The sequence below is a fragment of the Strigops habroptila genome, chromosome 6 (assembly GCF_004027225.2).
Source record: "Strigops habroptila isolate Jane chromosome 6, bStrHab1.2.pri, whole genome shotgun sequence".
Taxonomy (NCBI): domain Eukaryota; kingdom Metazoa; phylum Chordata; class Aves; order Psittaciformes; family Psittacidae; genus Strigops; species Strigops habroptila.
In genome coordinates, this window is record NC_044282.2 from 7,531,406 (window position 1) to 7,546,654 (window position 15,249).

At 38.3% G+C, this 15,249-nt stretch overlaps 1 protein-coding gene across 1 annotated transcript; it reads right to left on the reverse strand.

Annotated features, from left to right (window-relative positions):
* Positions 1-7,001: 7,001 nt before the first annotated feature.
* Positions 7,002-15,032, reverse strand: CENPW (centromere protein W). Its single transcript, XM_030490341.1, has 3 exons — positions 14,846-15,032; positions 9,745-9,858; positions 7,002-8,028 (listed from the first exon to the last, which is right to left on the reverse strand). The coding sequence occupies exons 1-3, from the start codon at positions 14,933-14,935 to the stop codon at positions 8,002-8,004; spliced, it is 231 nt and encodes a 76-aa protein (XP_030346201.1). The 5' UTR covers positions 14,936-15,032; the 3' UTR covers positions 7,002-8,001.
* Positions 15,033-15,249: the final 217 nt, after the last annotated feature.

Here is a 15,249-nt window from a genome sequence, read left to right on the forward strand (position 1 = left end):
TTTTAGAGACACATTGCCTTCTGCTTCAGCAGAAATATCACCAAAAAAAGAGCCATTAGAAGAGTTTTCATTAGAAGAAAGGCATATCCAGCTATCCCATCCTCTTCCCTTGTGAGAGAAAGTGGGCAAGCAAGAAGCAGGAAAAAACCATGTTAGCAGAATTATCCAAGGTACAATTCACGTCAGTACATGAACGTTTGTTTTGGAGAAGTTCAGTGTAATTAAGCATCCATTCTACCCAAGTAAAGATGATTTGGAAAGGTGTATTCTTTTTATTTCCAGGAAAACCTTGCAAAAGATGCTAGGTTCATGAAAATACTAAGCCAAAGTAAAATTGCTGTGCTTGCACTCATCCTGTGTTTTTAATATTGCCTATTCTTCCAACTTTGAAGAGCAATAGCTGCACTGCCAGCTAGCTGTTTAGCAAATAAGTTCAACGTAAGGCACAGTAGCGTGAACAATACAATTAACAATAAAATTTGTGTTTCTAGACACAAAATTATCGTACAATTAACACCTTCTCAAGCCAGTAAGTTATTCCATTCCTTGTTGAGACTTAACTTCAAAAATTGCAGTCAACAAAAAGTATCATTAAAGCCTGGGTCCTACTTTCACAACCCCACAATGTTTGTGTTTGTGTTACATATATACAGAAATATTAAAGTGAACAGGGAAAAGGACGGAAGCAATGATATTTCAGAAATCTGTGTAAGGGCTGCTATCTCCTATGCTTGGTTTATCCCTGAACACAAATGTTTTTGGGGAACATTTAATATTTGAATTTTACTCACAATTTCGGATAAACCAAAGCAAATTAATTAAAATATTCTATATTAATGTCCATAAAAGCACAGAAAAACTTACAGAGTAGTTAAAAAAGGCTAGAAAATTCTCCAGGGAAGACCTGCTATAGAATCATGTGGAAAGACACCAAAGCCATTCCAGTACTGATGTCCAAAGAAATTCTCCCAGGATGTCATGTATACAGCAGTGTGTCTCCCAAGACTTGGATATTTGCCCAAATTACACCCATGGCTAGTAGGAGAGCACACGCCAACAGAGCCACAATAGCTGAGAACAGGAGAAGCATCATAACCTGCCTTGACTTTGAGACTGAAGCTTTCTTCTTTACAGCTATCTTCTGAGACACTGGATTCAAACTGATTTCAGATCATTTGTATGCAAGACATTGTATAAATCTGAAATAATATCAGCGATGGGGCTAGATTCTGGTTTATTCCTACCTGGAACCTTTCTCAGCCAACTGTTCCTTCTCTCATTCCCATTTTATAAACTTCAGTCAAAGAGAGGAAGAGAAAGCTGCACCTAGTTGTTGATGGTTGATGGCTCCTTTGAAGCTTTTTCCTTAAATTCTCCTGAACTCAGTATACGTCTCAAAGCCAACAGACTGCTGAGGGATTCTTGTGCTAACTACAGTGCCTATTCATCAAGTTAACCATTTTTTGTAACTTTTCCTTCTTTCCACTTCTTTTCCCCCCCACATGACCCCTCCCGCCACCCAAAAAAAAAGCAACCCAAAACAAAAAACCACAAACCAACCCCCAAAACCCCACAAGTAGTGGTGAAGAGAGATCCTCATTCTTGATTCTGCAGCCACTTACTTATATATATACACACACACACACACACACATTCACACTTACTAATCTATGACAAACATCTATAGGTGAGCAAGCTGTCGGTCTTTTAAACACTTAAATGAAAAATACATTACTGCCCAAATTCACATAAAGAATACTAATGTGCCTTCAAAGAAATTTGATAGTTATTCCATTCTTTTGGCAGTAGTAGATTTTTAACCGTTATTGCTGCTCTAAAAGAAAACTCCACTATGCTCTCCAGTCTTATCCAGAAAAGGAAACAATAAGGAAAACAAAAGACCAAGCAAGATAACTTTTTGTCCACTTCTGACATGAATTTTCAAGGTTTATTCATATGAATTTGTGGGAAAAAAACTTTCAGAATAGACAACTGGAAAAGTACCATCAAAATTAATTACCATGTGTAACTCTGATGACCAGTGCTGTTCAACATCTTTGTTGGCAACATAGACAGTGGTGACATTAAGTGGTGACAAGTCTGCTGATGTCACCAACCTGTGTGGTGAGGTTGACATGCTGGAGGGAAGGGATGCCATTCGGAGGGACCTGGTCACACTTGAGAGGTGGGCCAATGCCAATCTCATGAAGTTCAACAAGGCCAAGTGCAAGGTCCTGCACCGGGGTCACAGCAAACTATTGCCCTCCTCTTGCAAAACCCAGCCCTTTAAATTTGGCAAGTACAGGAACCCACAATTAAACTTCAACATGAAAAACGAATTGTGAAACTATAGAAACACAGTTAAGGTTGGTCAGGCAATCACTTCTTATGCTGTGTGCTTACCTTTTCTTTTTCCTTACTGCTCCCACCTTTTTCTTTTTCTTTTTTTTTTTTAAATTAGGGTCTGTCTTTAACTCATTTACTCATTTTTAATTGTGAAACAGTCTTCAGAAATCAGCAATATTTAAACAGCTGACCGATTTTGGAAACAGCACTGTACACACAATTTTCCCTGAAGAGTGAAAACAAACTAAATAATAATGAATTTAAACATGTTTAAACCACCAGCAGTACACTAACTTTAGCTTTTACTCTCCGAGTACCCTCCAACAGCTCAGACTAGAGGCTTTCCTGTACTAAGATTTCAGCTATGCAATACAATTATTAAAACTGGCTTACATGTTACTTAAATGTTTTCCTAATCTGGTTTATTTATAAAACTTGAGTAAATCTCATTAAAACTGATTTCAGTTATATAATCTGATCTGTGTGTACTTACCTGCTGAAGTTAAACAAACCAAAAAATTCGCATTAGGCTGTCAATTTCAGAGGTTAGCCCAAATACAGTTAGACCAGTCTAAACCTGATATAAGCGGTTAGAATCTCCAGCTAATCCAACCCTATTTCTTACTAGATTTGGAAGAGTTTGCCCTTTATAATTTTTTATTCAGGATCTGTTCAATTGCCAAAACACGTATCCTTCTCTGCTTTTACACACTTAGGAAACAAAATAGGAGTGTCTGTTTCTGTAGAGCCTGACCTAGTGCTAGGAGGTGAAGGGCAAGCCATTCCTGTATGAAGTGCCTTTGGTTTTGTTTAACTGCCGCAATCACATTATTACCCAGTAGTAAGGCTGTGTCTACATTTCTTTTGTAAACCAGAAGTAATTTTAGGGCTGTTTAGGCGTTTTTCTATGCTCTACCAAGTTCTCCATGCACTCAAATCATTCCCCCAGGAAAGTGACCTTCCTGGTAAGAAACTTGATCTTACGGGTATCAAATGACCTGAAAAGATCTTTCAGCAGTTTGGCCAGGATAACATTAATAACCCAGCTCACGGGAGAATATTATGTACCAAAGCCTGTGTGAATTTGATGAATGTGGACTGCAAAGAAACTGACATAACCCCAACATTGTTCACCAAACAGTAAATGAATGAATTCCAGCTGACTACATCTGCAGAACCATGAGCTGTCAGGTGGGAAGACACGTCACCAACTTCCTCAAAAAGTTGCAATTCTGTATAAAGCACAACAAAAATGCTGTCGGCATCTTCTCACCCTAGAACTGAAGCGACTCAAACATGTAAGGAATTTGTTCTATTATGCTTTTTTAATAACACACAAGTAGCCTACCACAGCAGCTGCAACTACAGCACCCTTAAAACTATCAAGGAATCTATATTCCAATACATATAGAGAGCACTTTGAACTGAAAAACTACACCCAGCACTTTGAAACACTCTGAAGAACTTAAATTTAACATATAGTTTGCAGCTCTGGAAAAGGGAATTTTGCTTTACTGTAACTAGCATTTTTATTTGAAATATAAGTCACACCTTCTAAATATATATTCATAATCATAAGTCACCTCAAACCTCTATGTATTTAGGAGTTACAATGCCCTATCATTAGTTGTTCTAAGCTGATAAAAGCCTAATGGAATGCCAGGTCAGCAATTCAACCAGTACAAGCTATATATTTTATAGTTAATGTTGCTATATGAGAAGTGTCCTATACAAAAACCTTCCATATAACACTGCCCACAGAACATACCAGTTTCTAAAAACGAGGCTATGTTGTACAAACAACTATAGGCCTATAACTAAGAAAGCTATCTGATGCTGAAACATTGAGCTTCAAAGAAAGAAAAATCTTCAGGATCCCTCAAAGCCTCACATGTGTAACTTTTACCCTCTCGCATGGATCAGCAGAACACCCTTTTTTTGGGTGAATGGGATTTTTTTTTAAACATTAATCATCCTACGTATGTCAGCAGTGCAGGATTGTTAGGAACAAAAATATATGGAAGTGTCACAACCTATAGTACAATTTTTAGTAGGAAAACCCAGAATATTTTCTCTAATGGGAAGTTACTGCAAGGAAGAAAAAGACAGTTTTTGCTCTATCCCCACCTTATGGCTAGAAAAAGAATTGTCCTATTGCAGTATACGTACTTCTGAATATTTTGCCTTTATTGTATCACGATAACCAGAGAATATTTACTATTTGCATTATGCAACTTCAGGCTGTTTTTAGCTGTGTTTAACTGTGCACTCCTCCACATACAAGCACAACGGAACTCCCAAGGCATAAATGTCATCTCTAGCTCCTCTGCCGATTTTCTGAATCAAAACAGCAAACTTAATGGTCCAACACAACTTTAGATTCACATAGAACAGTAATTATTTGGGCCCTGACCCATAAAAGTATAGAAGTTCAGATATTCCTGTTGACTCCATAGATCTAATCTTCACTGACGTACCATACTTAATAGTCACACTTTTTGAAAATACTTTTAAACCTAATAATCAGATTATTTATACCACTCAGGAATATTAAACTTACAAGCCCTACAAACTAAACCAAAAGTATTCATGAATATAGTTTTAAACCTTTAACAACTACCTTCTCCCTTCACTTATCCTGCAAGTAAAATGTTGAGAGCTAAAATAGTGTATACACCTCATGAGAAGACTTAGTCAAGTCGGCAAGCAGCAGGTCCTCTCCCATCAGTCACTCTATACATGAGAGGAAACAAAACCAGCACCAGTACAACCCCACATATGAACAGAGTTTTCCCTCATCATCACCCACTTACCAATAAACACTTTTCTTCTCTTTTTGTGCCTTAACCGCCTGTGATATCACTCAATGGCCCAGGGACTAACATCAGCTACATGAAAAACCAAAAAGCAAGACAAGGGCCACCTGATTTTTTCCACATTCTTCTATTTCTCCATTTTGACTTTTCCCTATTTCTTGATGGTCATATTGAAAGGGCAGAATAGGACATGAAATAGAAGAACACTGGGAAAGCTGCAAAAAGAAGAGAAAATGGAAAAACTCCATAACGTCTTAGTGAGCCTTTAGTTTTTTAGGCCGTCTATCCCACTTTCCTGAGGAAATGAAGAATCACAATTGTACTGTCTCTGAGCACCTCTCCTTCCCAAAATCTCTTGAACTTTTAAAATGAGAGAAAATTCTATAGTGAGTCAATAGTCTCAATGGTTTCCAAACACTAAATTTCTCCAGGTTTCCTGAAACAGTTGAGTAGATGAGATGCCTTATTAATGCATCAGCATGACTCTTCTCTCAATAATTCCTGCCTTTTTCCTCCTCATGGCAGAGTATCAACACAGGAATTCAAATAAGAGAACCCAACTTCGTTAGGCCTTCTACCACAGATCTACTTTAAAAAGACATTTTCCACAACTATGTGCTTTGATGTTTTATCATTAAATACTCAATAACAGAAAATTGGAAGTGTTCATGGGTATTTAGACAACACTGCTGTAAGGAGTTTTGGTTTTAAAAATCCAGTAAGGATTACTGGGTAGAGAAGACACCCTATGTATACCCATGAAGGAGTACAGAAGAGCTGCCAAACATGAATATAATTAACCTTATGGTGAACATTCAAGAAGATACTAGAAAAATGTAATAGCATTGTATATTTCTGAATGCTTAACCACAGTACATCAGAAACCTTAATTTTCCATAAGCATTTATTTAAAGTTTAACAGAGAAACCTGAATACTTGGCAAACTGTTTGGGTCTTCTGAATACCTGTCTGCTTCAGCTATTATGAAACATTCACAAGGCAGGACACATTCTGACTCAAACTTCTCAGGGCTTCAGAGAAAAAAAGCACCTTCTTAACTATGAATACAGGCCAAAACCACTGTACGAAATATTTTAAAAGTACACGGGTGGCTGGTTTAACCCTTCCTTACCTCCATTCCCCAATGGTATCTGATCATCCATCTACTACATGAGAATGAGAACATTCTACTAAGCTCAGCGTGGATCTTGCTCTTAGGCAAATCAAAAAAGAAAAACTCACACTGGACATCAAAACAAGTTCAAAAAAGCTACGGCACTCAACTGTACAATGAGGAAAGGTATATGGTTATATAGGACTATAAGAAAACAGTTCAGGAAAAATGTAAGAGAAAACATTTATAACAAAGGAAAAATCTAGTGTTGCAATAACAACACTATTATTGTTGTTTGATCATGGACGGTAATTACAAAGAAATATACATATCTAGTCAGATCTTATTCCTGAGAATATAATTCAGATTATTAAATCCAAATATCCTTTACACATATATGTTCTCAGCTTTCTTTGTGGATTCCAAGAGAAGAAAAGAAAACGCAGAACATGGAATCTAGTCAACATTACAAGAAGCAGACTGAACTAAGCCCTGTGAGTTAAGTAAAGCAGAGGAGTCATCCTTCCTTTCTGCACATCATAAAAGGATGACTTTTCACAGGTTGTACAGGATTTTTAAAAGTATGTGGATATGATATGAAATTTGAAGTTCTGGCATTGCTCCAGTTTCCTTAGACTACAAAAATATTTAGAATGCAATTCTTTTTTGCTGAATTTCTAGAATATACTCAGTAACATGTTAAACAAATTGGACTACTCAATACATAACGTTTTCAGAAGTTCTTTATTTTAAGAACAGCTCACTGTGCGTATGAAAGACCAGCTACCACATATTCTACAAGGCTTTATTATCAACTCAAACCGTGATATAAAACTACATCTTTATCAAAAGATTTATTAAGCAAAGTGTTCAGCAACTGTTGCAAACATTAGAAACAGAACAAGAAATTATTATTCTATATAACGTACATTTCCAGTCTTCTGACAAGTTAGGATGACACTCGGAGTGAGGAGGAAGTAGCTTGGCACGCTTGCCAACTTATCTTCGCTATTTGTACAGGATCTAACGTCAAACACCTCATTGTGCCAGATCTTTTCTTTTTCATAATGTGCATCTGTCCACACCAACTGAATTAGAGACCACCAAGTTATCTCATATACCACATCATACAATAGGCCAGCTTAACAGTTCAGAGCATGACTTAGAAATATATGTATTCTTTCCCCAGAAGACAGCAGCTTTAGCGTTTTCCAATTAATTTTAAAAATATGAAGGCATTTACAAAAATATGTAAGATATTTAATACACCAGTTTCTACAGTGATTTTTTTGAAAGCCAAGATTTTGTTTAGCTAGTGAATCTGCTTTGAACTGCATAATCTATGATGGATTACATGAAACCTGCATTTTTATTACTGTTCTCTGAAAGTTTCACACTTCTTATAATAAACGCCACATACCTGAAGAATGACTATGGTATAAGCATTTCTCCATTATCACAGAAGAAGTAAGGTACATCAAAAGTTTAAAATGACAAGTGACACGCATTTTAAGATTATGCATCGTGTATAAAAAACACACTGTAAGATTGTTAAATTTTTTTTTTTTAAGAAACAACAAGATACTCAGAGTCAGAAGATAGACATCAATAAAACTATATAAATATATATATACTTCCACAGTTGCAAAAGCTGGGTCACAGGATCTCACGTTAGTAAGAAAAAAAAATGTTAAAGAAGGCTTTGAAATTCCAGTGGTCTGTTTTCTAGCCTCTGCTTTTCTTTAAAATAGCCTGCAGAAAGAAAAAAGTATATTTATCACTGCTTTTATCACTACAATCCAGGCAGCAGTAAAACACCCAAAACACTAGGCTACTCAGACCCAAGGTTCACCTAGCCGAACAGTCTGCTTCCAAGCGCAGAGTCACCGAGAGGAGTGACCAAGAGGAGTGAGTCTAGGGAAAAATTTATAAATAAAGCAAAGCCATACAGAAAAATGCCATATCAGAAAGTACTTTGTTTTTAAATATGAACATTCATAACCAAGAATTCGGTAAAATAAAAAGCGTATTTTAAAAATGAATGCTGAGAAATGGCAATGGTGTTCTCAAGCCCTCAGCAGATTCCTTGAAGCTCTTAACTATTAGGCCTAGGGGAAAAAAAAAGTAAAAAAAGAAAAAAAAAGTTTGCAATTACACAGCTAATCAAAATTTGTGCTCAAATTTTTTTTGTAACACTTTATTTCTTTCTATATCAAAAGCGCCCAGACCCTTGCAAGGACATCTTTGGAGTTTAAGTTGAAAAATGAACTTCAAAGCCCAAGTGGGACCATTTAAGTGTTAAAATTATTTAAATACAGGCAGTTTTGCCTTCTCATCTTAAAAAAAGAATAATAAATGGATCACAAAAATGTTCAAATGATGTTAAGATTGCAGTTTAAAAGAAATTACAAATGCTAAGATTCCAACTGTAACATTCACTTGGCTACCCTACACATTCTGTATATATTTCTGTTACTATAGTAATAGAAAGTATTAAACTAAACATTTCACCAGAGGGGAAAAAAATACTGAAGATAAACAGAAACCACAGGACCCAAATATCAGACAACATGGAGTTTTACTCTTCCAATTTACCCAGCAGTAGTAGATAGTCGAACAGAGAAATTAAAGTGACTGAGTTCCTTCATGAAACCTAACTAAAGCAGACATATCCTGGTAAGTGAAATGAACTACAGAATACAAAAGGATTTCAGTCATACTTTGACACTACTCTAATTCTTTCTAGAGAAAGCAAGCTGCATAACATCTTCCTCTTTCCCTTCTTTTGCGTGTACACAAAACTTACCCAGCTCTGTAATGCAGAGGATTCCTCCTTCACAGATACTCATACAGCAATTTTTGTTATGCTGAACTACCCATACAGCAATCCACAGTTTAATCCTCCCTTATTTCCTTCCTTGGCGAACACAACATCACACAAAGAATCTGTTTGTTCAAGTAGTGTCCACACAATGCTGCAAGAATCCACTTCAAACATCTTTTAGACTAAGCAGGTAAGAACTGAAGGTGTAAGAAAGATATCTGAACCTCTCTGAACTATTTCTCACTTGTTCCATAAATTTTCGTTTATGTTACTGAAGTTAAGACAGCATGCTTCCTCGATATAGTGCCATCTGAAATAAAGATCCTCCAACTTTGGAATTTGCTCCTGTTCCCTGGGCTTTCAGCCCATGGATGCTTGCTGACAGACTACTGCATAGACTTACCCACATACTGAAACGATGAATTTAAACATGGAATAATCAAGAAAAACAGGGCTATATTTAATAGGGCAAGGAGAGTTAATCTGATATCTTGATAACAGTGAATTGCGCCAAGGATGGATTAAAGAACATTATGTTTCTGCAGGTTGTGGAAAACATATTTAACACAGAAAACTTTTGTATATGCTGTCATAATGCATTTTACGTTAAACAAAAAAGAAAAATATTAGAAATGTTCTATTACCTTTGCTGCAAATATAATGTGCTCAGGTTTAATTATTCTACTTTTGTTCTGAAAAGCATTTATCCTGGCTTCTTCTGCTAGCCGACGGAGAAACAGTAAGAAGTTCAAATGCACCTTTAAAAGAGGGGAGAAAAAAAAAAAAACCAACTCAAGAAGGACTCAAACTGTTTAAGCACAGTTTGTTTTTTCATAGGTTCATTGTTTGAGACAGAGATTTGCATATTAAACTGCTTCTAAATTCCTGAAAATTGTACTCAGGAAAACAAAGTAACACTCAGATCAAGTCTTAAGAAATTCCCAAGACATTCCTTACTGCAAGACTCTTGTAAATATTGTTTAAATTTAGTATACTTAAATCATGGACGCGCTCTAGAAACAATCACAAGAACAACAACTGATCTAACAGAAATCCAATCTGATTTCCATCTGCAGTTTTTTTATAACAAAATGTAACATAAATACCAGAGAATAAGGAGCCCTTCTGCTTACTAGTAAATATCGTCAGCTTTCAGTGACTACAACAGCCAGACTTTTAATGAACAGCAAATTCATCCCTGCCTTATCACCAAATGGACTACAGACAAGTTCAAGGACTTCTGCCCCTCTCCAGTGCAAAGGAGCATTGACATTAATTTCTCCAGAAGAAGAAATCTTCTGCTGTCAGGAGGTTTTATCTATTTTTTCCCAACTCATCGTTGACTTAACCTTTTTACATGAAAAGAACTGGTAGGGCAGTATTCTGTTCAATACAGAATGCTGTTCTGCTAGAACAGAAGAAGCAAAAATTTTAACAGGCAAGGAACTGCTCCAACTTGGACTAAAACTGACAGCCAAAAGCACCCCTCTGTAATAAGGGACCTCTAGCATTATACAGACATTATATGAACTATTTTAATCGTCCAACCTGAAAATCGGTAATTGCAACTTTTCTAAATTGAACTTTCACACAATATTAACTTTGCTATGTAAAGTGTACAAAAATACTTCAATCAAGGGCTCAAAAATATTACCGAAATACATGAAAATTTTATTTATATAAATTAGGTGATATTCTGCCATACCTGATCTGCAAAGCCTAGAAAGATACAAGGAAAGTTACAAGTTACAGTTTATGGGAAATACTTTGGCAGTGGGTTTGCAGCACAAAGAATCTGCTAGAGGACAAGTATTTCAGCGTTCAGATGACAAGCAATTTAGTTTGTTGTTTTTTTTAATCTCTTGAACTAAATGAAGCCAGAGTGCAATAGATAAATTTACATAATATTTGGCATTGTTTGGAAGCATCTACTACACAAAAAGCAGATGTACTTGCAGATTTATTTAGCAAAACATCAAAGCCGTTTTTAAACTAGTCTTTAGTTACTCACACAGAAATAATCTCTGACAGAATTAAGCAGTGGCACCAGAATAGTATTCAACATTAGAACTCTCATTATTACACTTAACAACGTGGAGGTTAGATTTCTGGAAACAAGCTGGGGAAGAAGAGGGAGACAGAACAAAAGCTTCCATACTTGCAAGTTCTCCTGCTAAAATACCTAAAGGCAAGTGTTAATTTTAAAACTGCCTGTAAAAACTGCATCTTCTCTCAGAATCACTGTACCTTTATTTTCATATTTTCAAAGTGAACTGCTGCATGTGGAGAAGCTTGCCCTGGCTCCTATAGTCACATAACTAAATTCAGAACATCCTACAATAGAGTACACATGTTAATAAATATTCCAGATTATCCAAGGCAATTGAGAAAGGCTAATGAAAGGCAGAATGACTGAAAAACACGAACAGTTACTGACAACTACTTAAGTGATAACACATTTGTTTAAAGACATTGCTTTACTATGTATTACATTATTGTCCCTCTGCATAAAATTCAAGAATAGTTTTGAACTACTTGTGAAAGTCACCTTACAGAACGGAATGCTTATCTCTCATAAAAGAAAGGTAGTAAAGTTCTAAGAACATGATGTAAAAACTCACAACACTGCTCACAGAGCAAATTCCACACACCTGCTCCATAGAACTAATGAATAGTAGGGACAAGTTCCGTAATTTTGTTTTGCTGCCATAACTTCAGAACAATTCTTTAGAGTGATATTTTGCCTTCAATGTGCACTTACTCATCATTCTGTGACGGTAAATAAAAAAAAAAGGGGGGTCATTCAATGCTATACTTTAAGCTTTTCCTGAAGCGGAAATACAAACCTGCCTTTCTAGCATAAAACAAGCAGCTGAGTTTCAGCTTTTGTTCTATAATTTCAAGCTAGAACGAAGCTTGCAGATTTTTTTCCCCTCAGACCATGGCGGTTGGGGGGGGGGGGGGGGGGGGGGAGGGGAAACCTAAACTTCAGTGCTAAAATCTTTACCTCTTATTTTCAAAAAGGTAAATAACTGAGTTGTAAGAGCATTGGAAAAAACCTTAAACACTATTCCTGTCTCTTCTCTCAAAGATACTATCACACTCCTTCAAAAAAAACAGCTTCTGGAGCTGAAAGTTTGATGACATTTGTTAGTTACACTGTGCACAGAAAAAGATGTTAACACATAGGAAATAGGTTCTGATAAAGCTTCAGATTTCAAAAAGAGACTTGATCAAAAGAATCTGGAAAGTGAAAAAGAAACTCCATTCAGATATTCACCAAAATTGCCTGAATTCTTAGATCTTTCAAACTTTTCAGTAATGTCATGTAAGAAGACATTGATTTATCGAGGAAAAATAATTGCTGAAGGTCAGGAAAAGGAAAACAATCTGTCATACGCCATACAGGCAGACCTCCTCACTTCACTGGCTAAGTACCACTGTAGATTTAAATGTAATGCATGGATCATTCATAAAGGTGGCACAGAAACTTCCCTGCAGAAGACACAAGCACTTTGCTCAAAACATATATGGGTTTGTCTTGTTAAGACAGCTACTATATAAGTTCCTAAAGTATACAATGTAATCATTCTTACAAGGTTTGTAGGGAATAACAGAGACATTAAAAAAGATACTCTAAAAGTTTGTTACTTGTCTAACTACAGGACTACCACCACTCCCTTTTTTTTTTTGCAAGGAAACAGAGCTCCAGTTATGTTGACTACTTACTCATAGAGAGCTAAAGAGCTGTTAGCCACATACCTAGCTTAAGAACATGGATAATCACAACATAGATAACCACCACCCCTGGACATTCCTGTTTAAAGGTAAAATAAAAATAACTAATCCTCCTAAGATTAAAGGCCGCTCAATTTGACATCACCAGAAGAGATGATCTAAACTTTCTCCACATTATTAAAATTCATTCTTATCTCATCCTTTGTGTTGGAATGAGTATTTACATAGCCATACTTTAAGCTAGATCAAACTGCTGTTTCTCATTAATTTCAGTCATTTCTGATTGTCTTTGCGGCCCATGGAACACCAAGACCAAGACAAGGATGAGATTGAACATCCCTCCAAATCCTGGCCATTGGTTCCCTTTTTCAGGCAGCTATACTACCCTGAAGCCAAATTAACATGACCACAGAAATACAGACCAACTGTTACTAATGACTACAAAAATTTTTATTAATGCTTGTATAAGTTTGATTAGTTGACTACTGCATTCCAGAGTAAGCTTTGAGTGGGTCTGAGCGTGAGTAGCAAAGGGCCAGCTCCTTAGTCCATAAAATCCTCCAAAGATAGCAAAAGCAGTAAGAAGAGATAGTTTCATTAAACCAACTACAAAAATATGTTCTGTTTACATTCAAATGTAAACCCTCACATGTAATTATATTCATTTGTATTAATCTCATTAGGTATTTTTTAAATTTTGCATATTTATGTTTAGCTTCATATACCCAGTTACCAACCTTTACAATGCTGCAAGACATGGACTTACAATTCAAGTCAGGGACCATACTAGTATACAGTATGGAGCACCAACATGCGAAGAATCACACACATTTGAAAACAAGAGGGCATGACAATCACACAAGTTAACCCTATTAAGTCACTTCAAAGAGTATTTTTTTATGCACAGGTATTATTTTATTTTCAATATGGCACCTACCACAAGCTCTCTCGAAGTCAGGTTTCCCTGCTGCAGTCACATAATTTTTGGCGTGACAAACCCTTCCTGTGCCACACATCCCTTATTGCAGGTTAGCAGGAATCCAGCCTTGTTGCCCTAAGTTTTCTGAAACTTGGTTCAGTACAGCTCTGCTATCCCTACACCTTTATGCCAGGTGTTTTTAAACCATGAACGAGATCCCAACATCTCATTTCCTCATTAGATTACTAACAAGACTTGTCATTCCTTAGTTTTGGACAGAGATTACTTAGATGGCCTTCTACAAAAGTATGACCATTCAAGATGCTTTAGCAGCTAATTAAACACAGTTCAGTTGATCCATATCTCTGTATCTGAACTCCTAAACAACATCTGCATGTTACAGCCACATAATCCAAATTCCTATTTCCCAGCCTGTCTACATCAAATTCTTTGAACCTCAGTGTGTACGCACAGTGACATGACGTTTATGCATCAGGCTGTTCCTGAATCCCCAAACTCGCTGTCAGAAAACTACAATCCAGTTGCCACCAGCAAAGCAGAAAGCTGCAATCACTACTTATTAGCCTTTAATTAGACCACTGAATTGCCTATCTCCACGCAAACTTTGCCTCCACTCTGCCTGTAGGTCACTGGGGAGACACAAATTGCAGTAACCTGACATCCCAATACTCCCAGCAACTACAAAGCGGTCCAGCGCACACAATCCATCAGTCCGTATCATCCAAGCAATAAAACATTTAGAGACTAACTGTCCCTCTTTAGGGACAGCTGCTCCATGGCAACCTGACTAGCTGCGGCTGCCCGCCATAGCCAAAAGCACAACTGCTCCCGGCCCCGCGCCACGACCCCAGGCTCTCCGGGGGGAGGCAGTACCCACGGAGCCGGAGGATTCATCCCTTGAGCTCACCGAGCGGCTGGGGACCGCAGCCGGCTGCTTGGCGCAGGCGCTGCCCGTGGCCCGTGCCCGCGGAAGGCAGCCTGGAGGCTGCGGGGCCAGCGCCGAGGGACGAAGCGGCCCGCACCGACTCCAGGCCACACACCTGGCACCCGCCCCTCTCTTTCCTCACCAGTAGGTCGGTGTTGGCCGACAGGCGAAGCAACGGCTTCTGCCGCTTTAGGATCCTCCGCAGAGTGGTGCGGGGCACCGCGCAGTTCATCCTGATCCCGCGGGCGCCGCCGACAACAGGCACTAACGGCTCCCGCCCAACCGTCCCCCGCCGTTCAAATCCGCCGCCCTGGCGCAGGCGCGCGGCGTGACGCACTTCCCAACGGCCGCGCGCGGGGCAGCCCCCGGGGAGCTCTCCGCGTCCCGCCCCGCCGCCGAGCACGGGAGCGGCGCGACGGCGTCGCCATGGAAACCGCGGCCGTTCGAGTCTGTGCCCCGGGGAGCGGCAGAGGTGCCGGCCCACCTGCGCTTGCCGCTCGGCCGCCTCCATGCCCGGCCGTCCCTGGGCACGCCGGCACCGAGCGG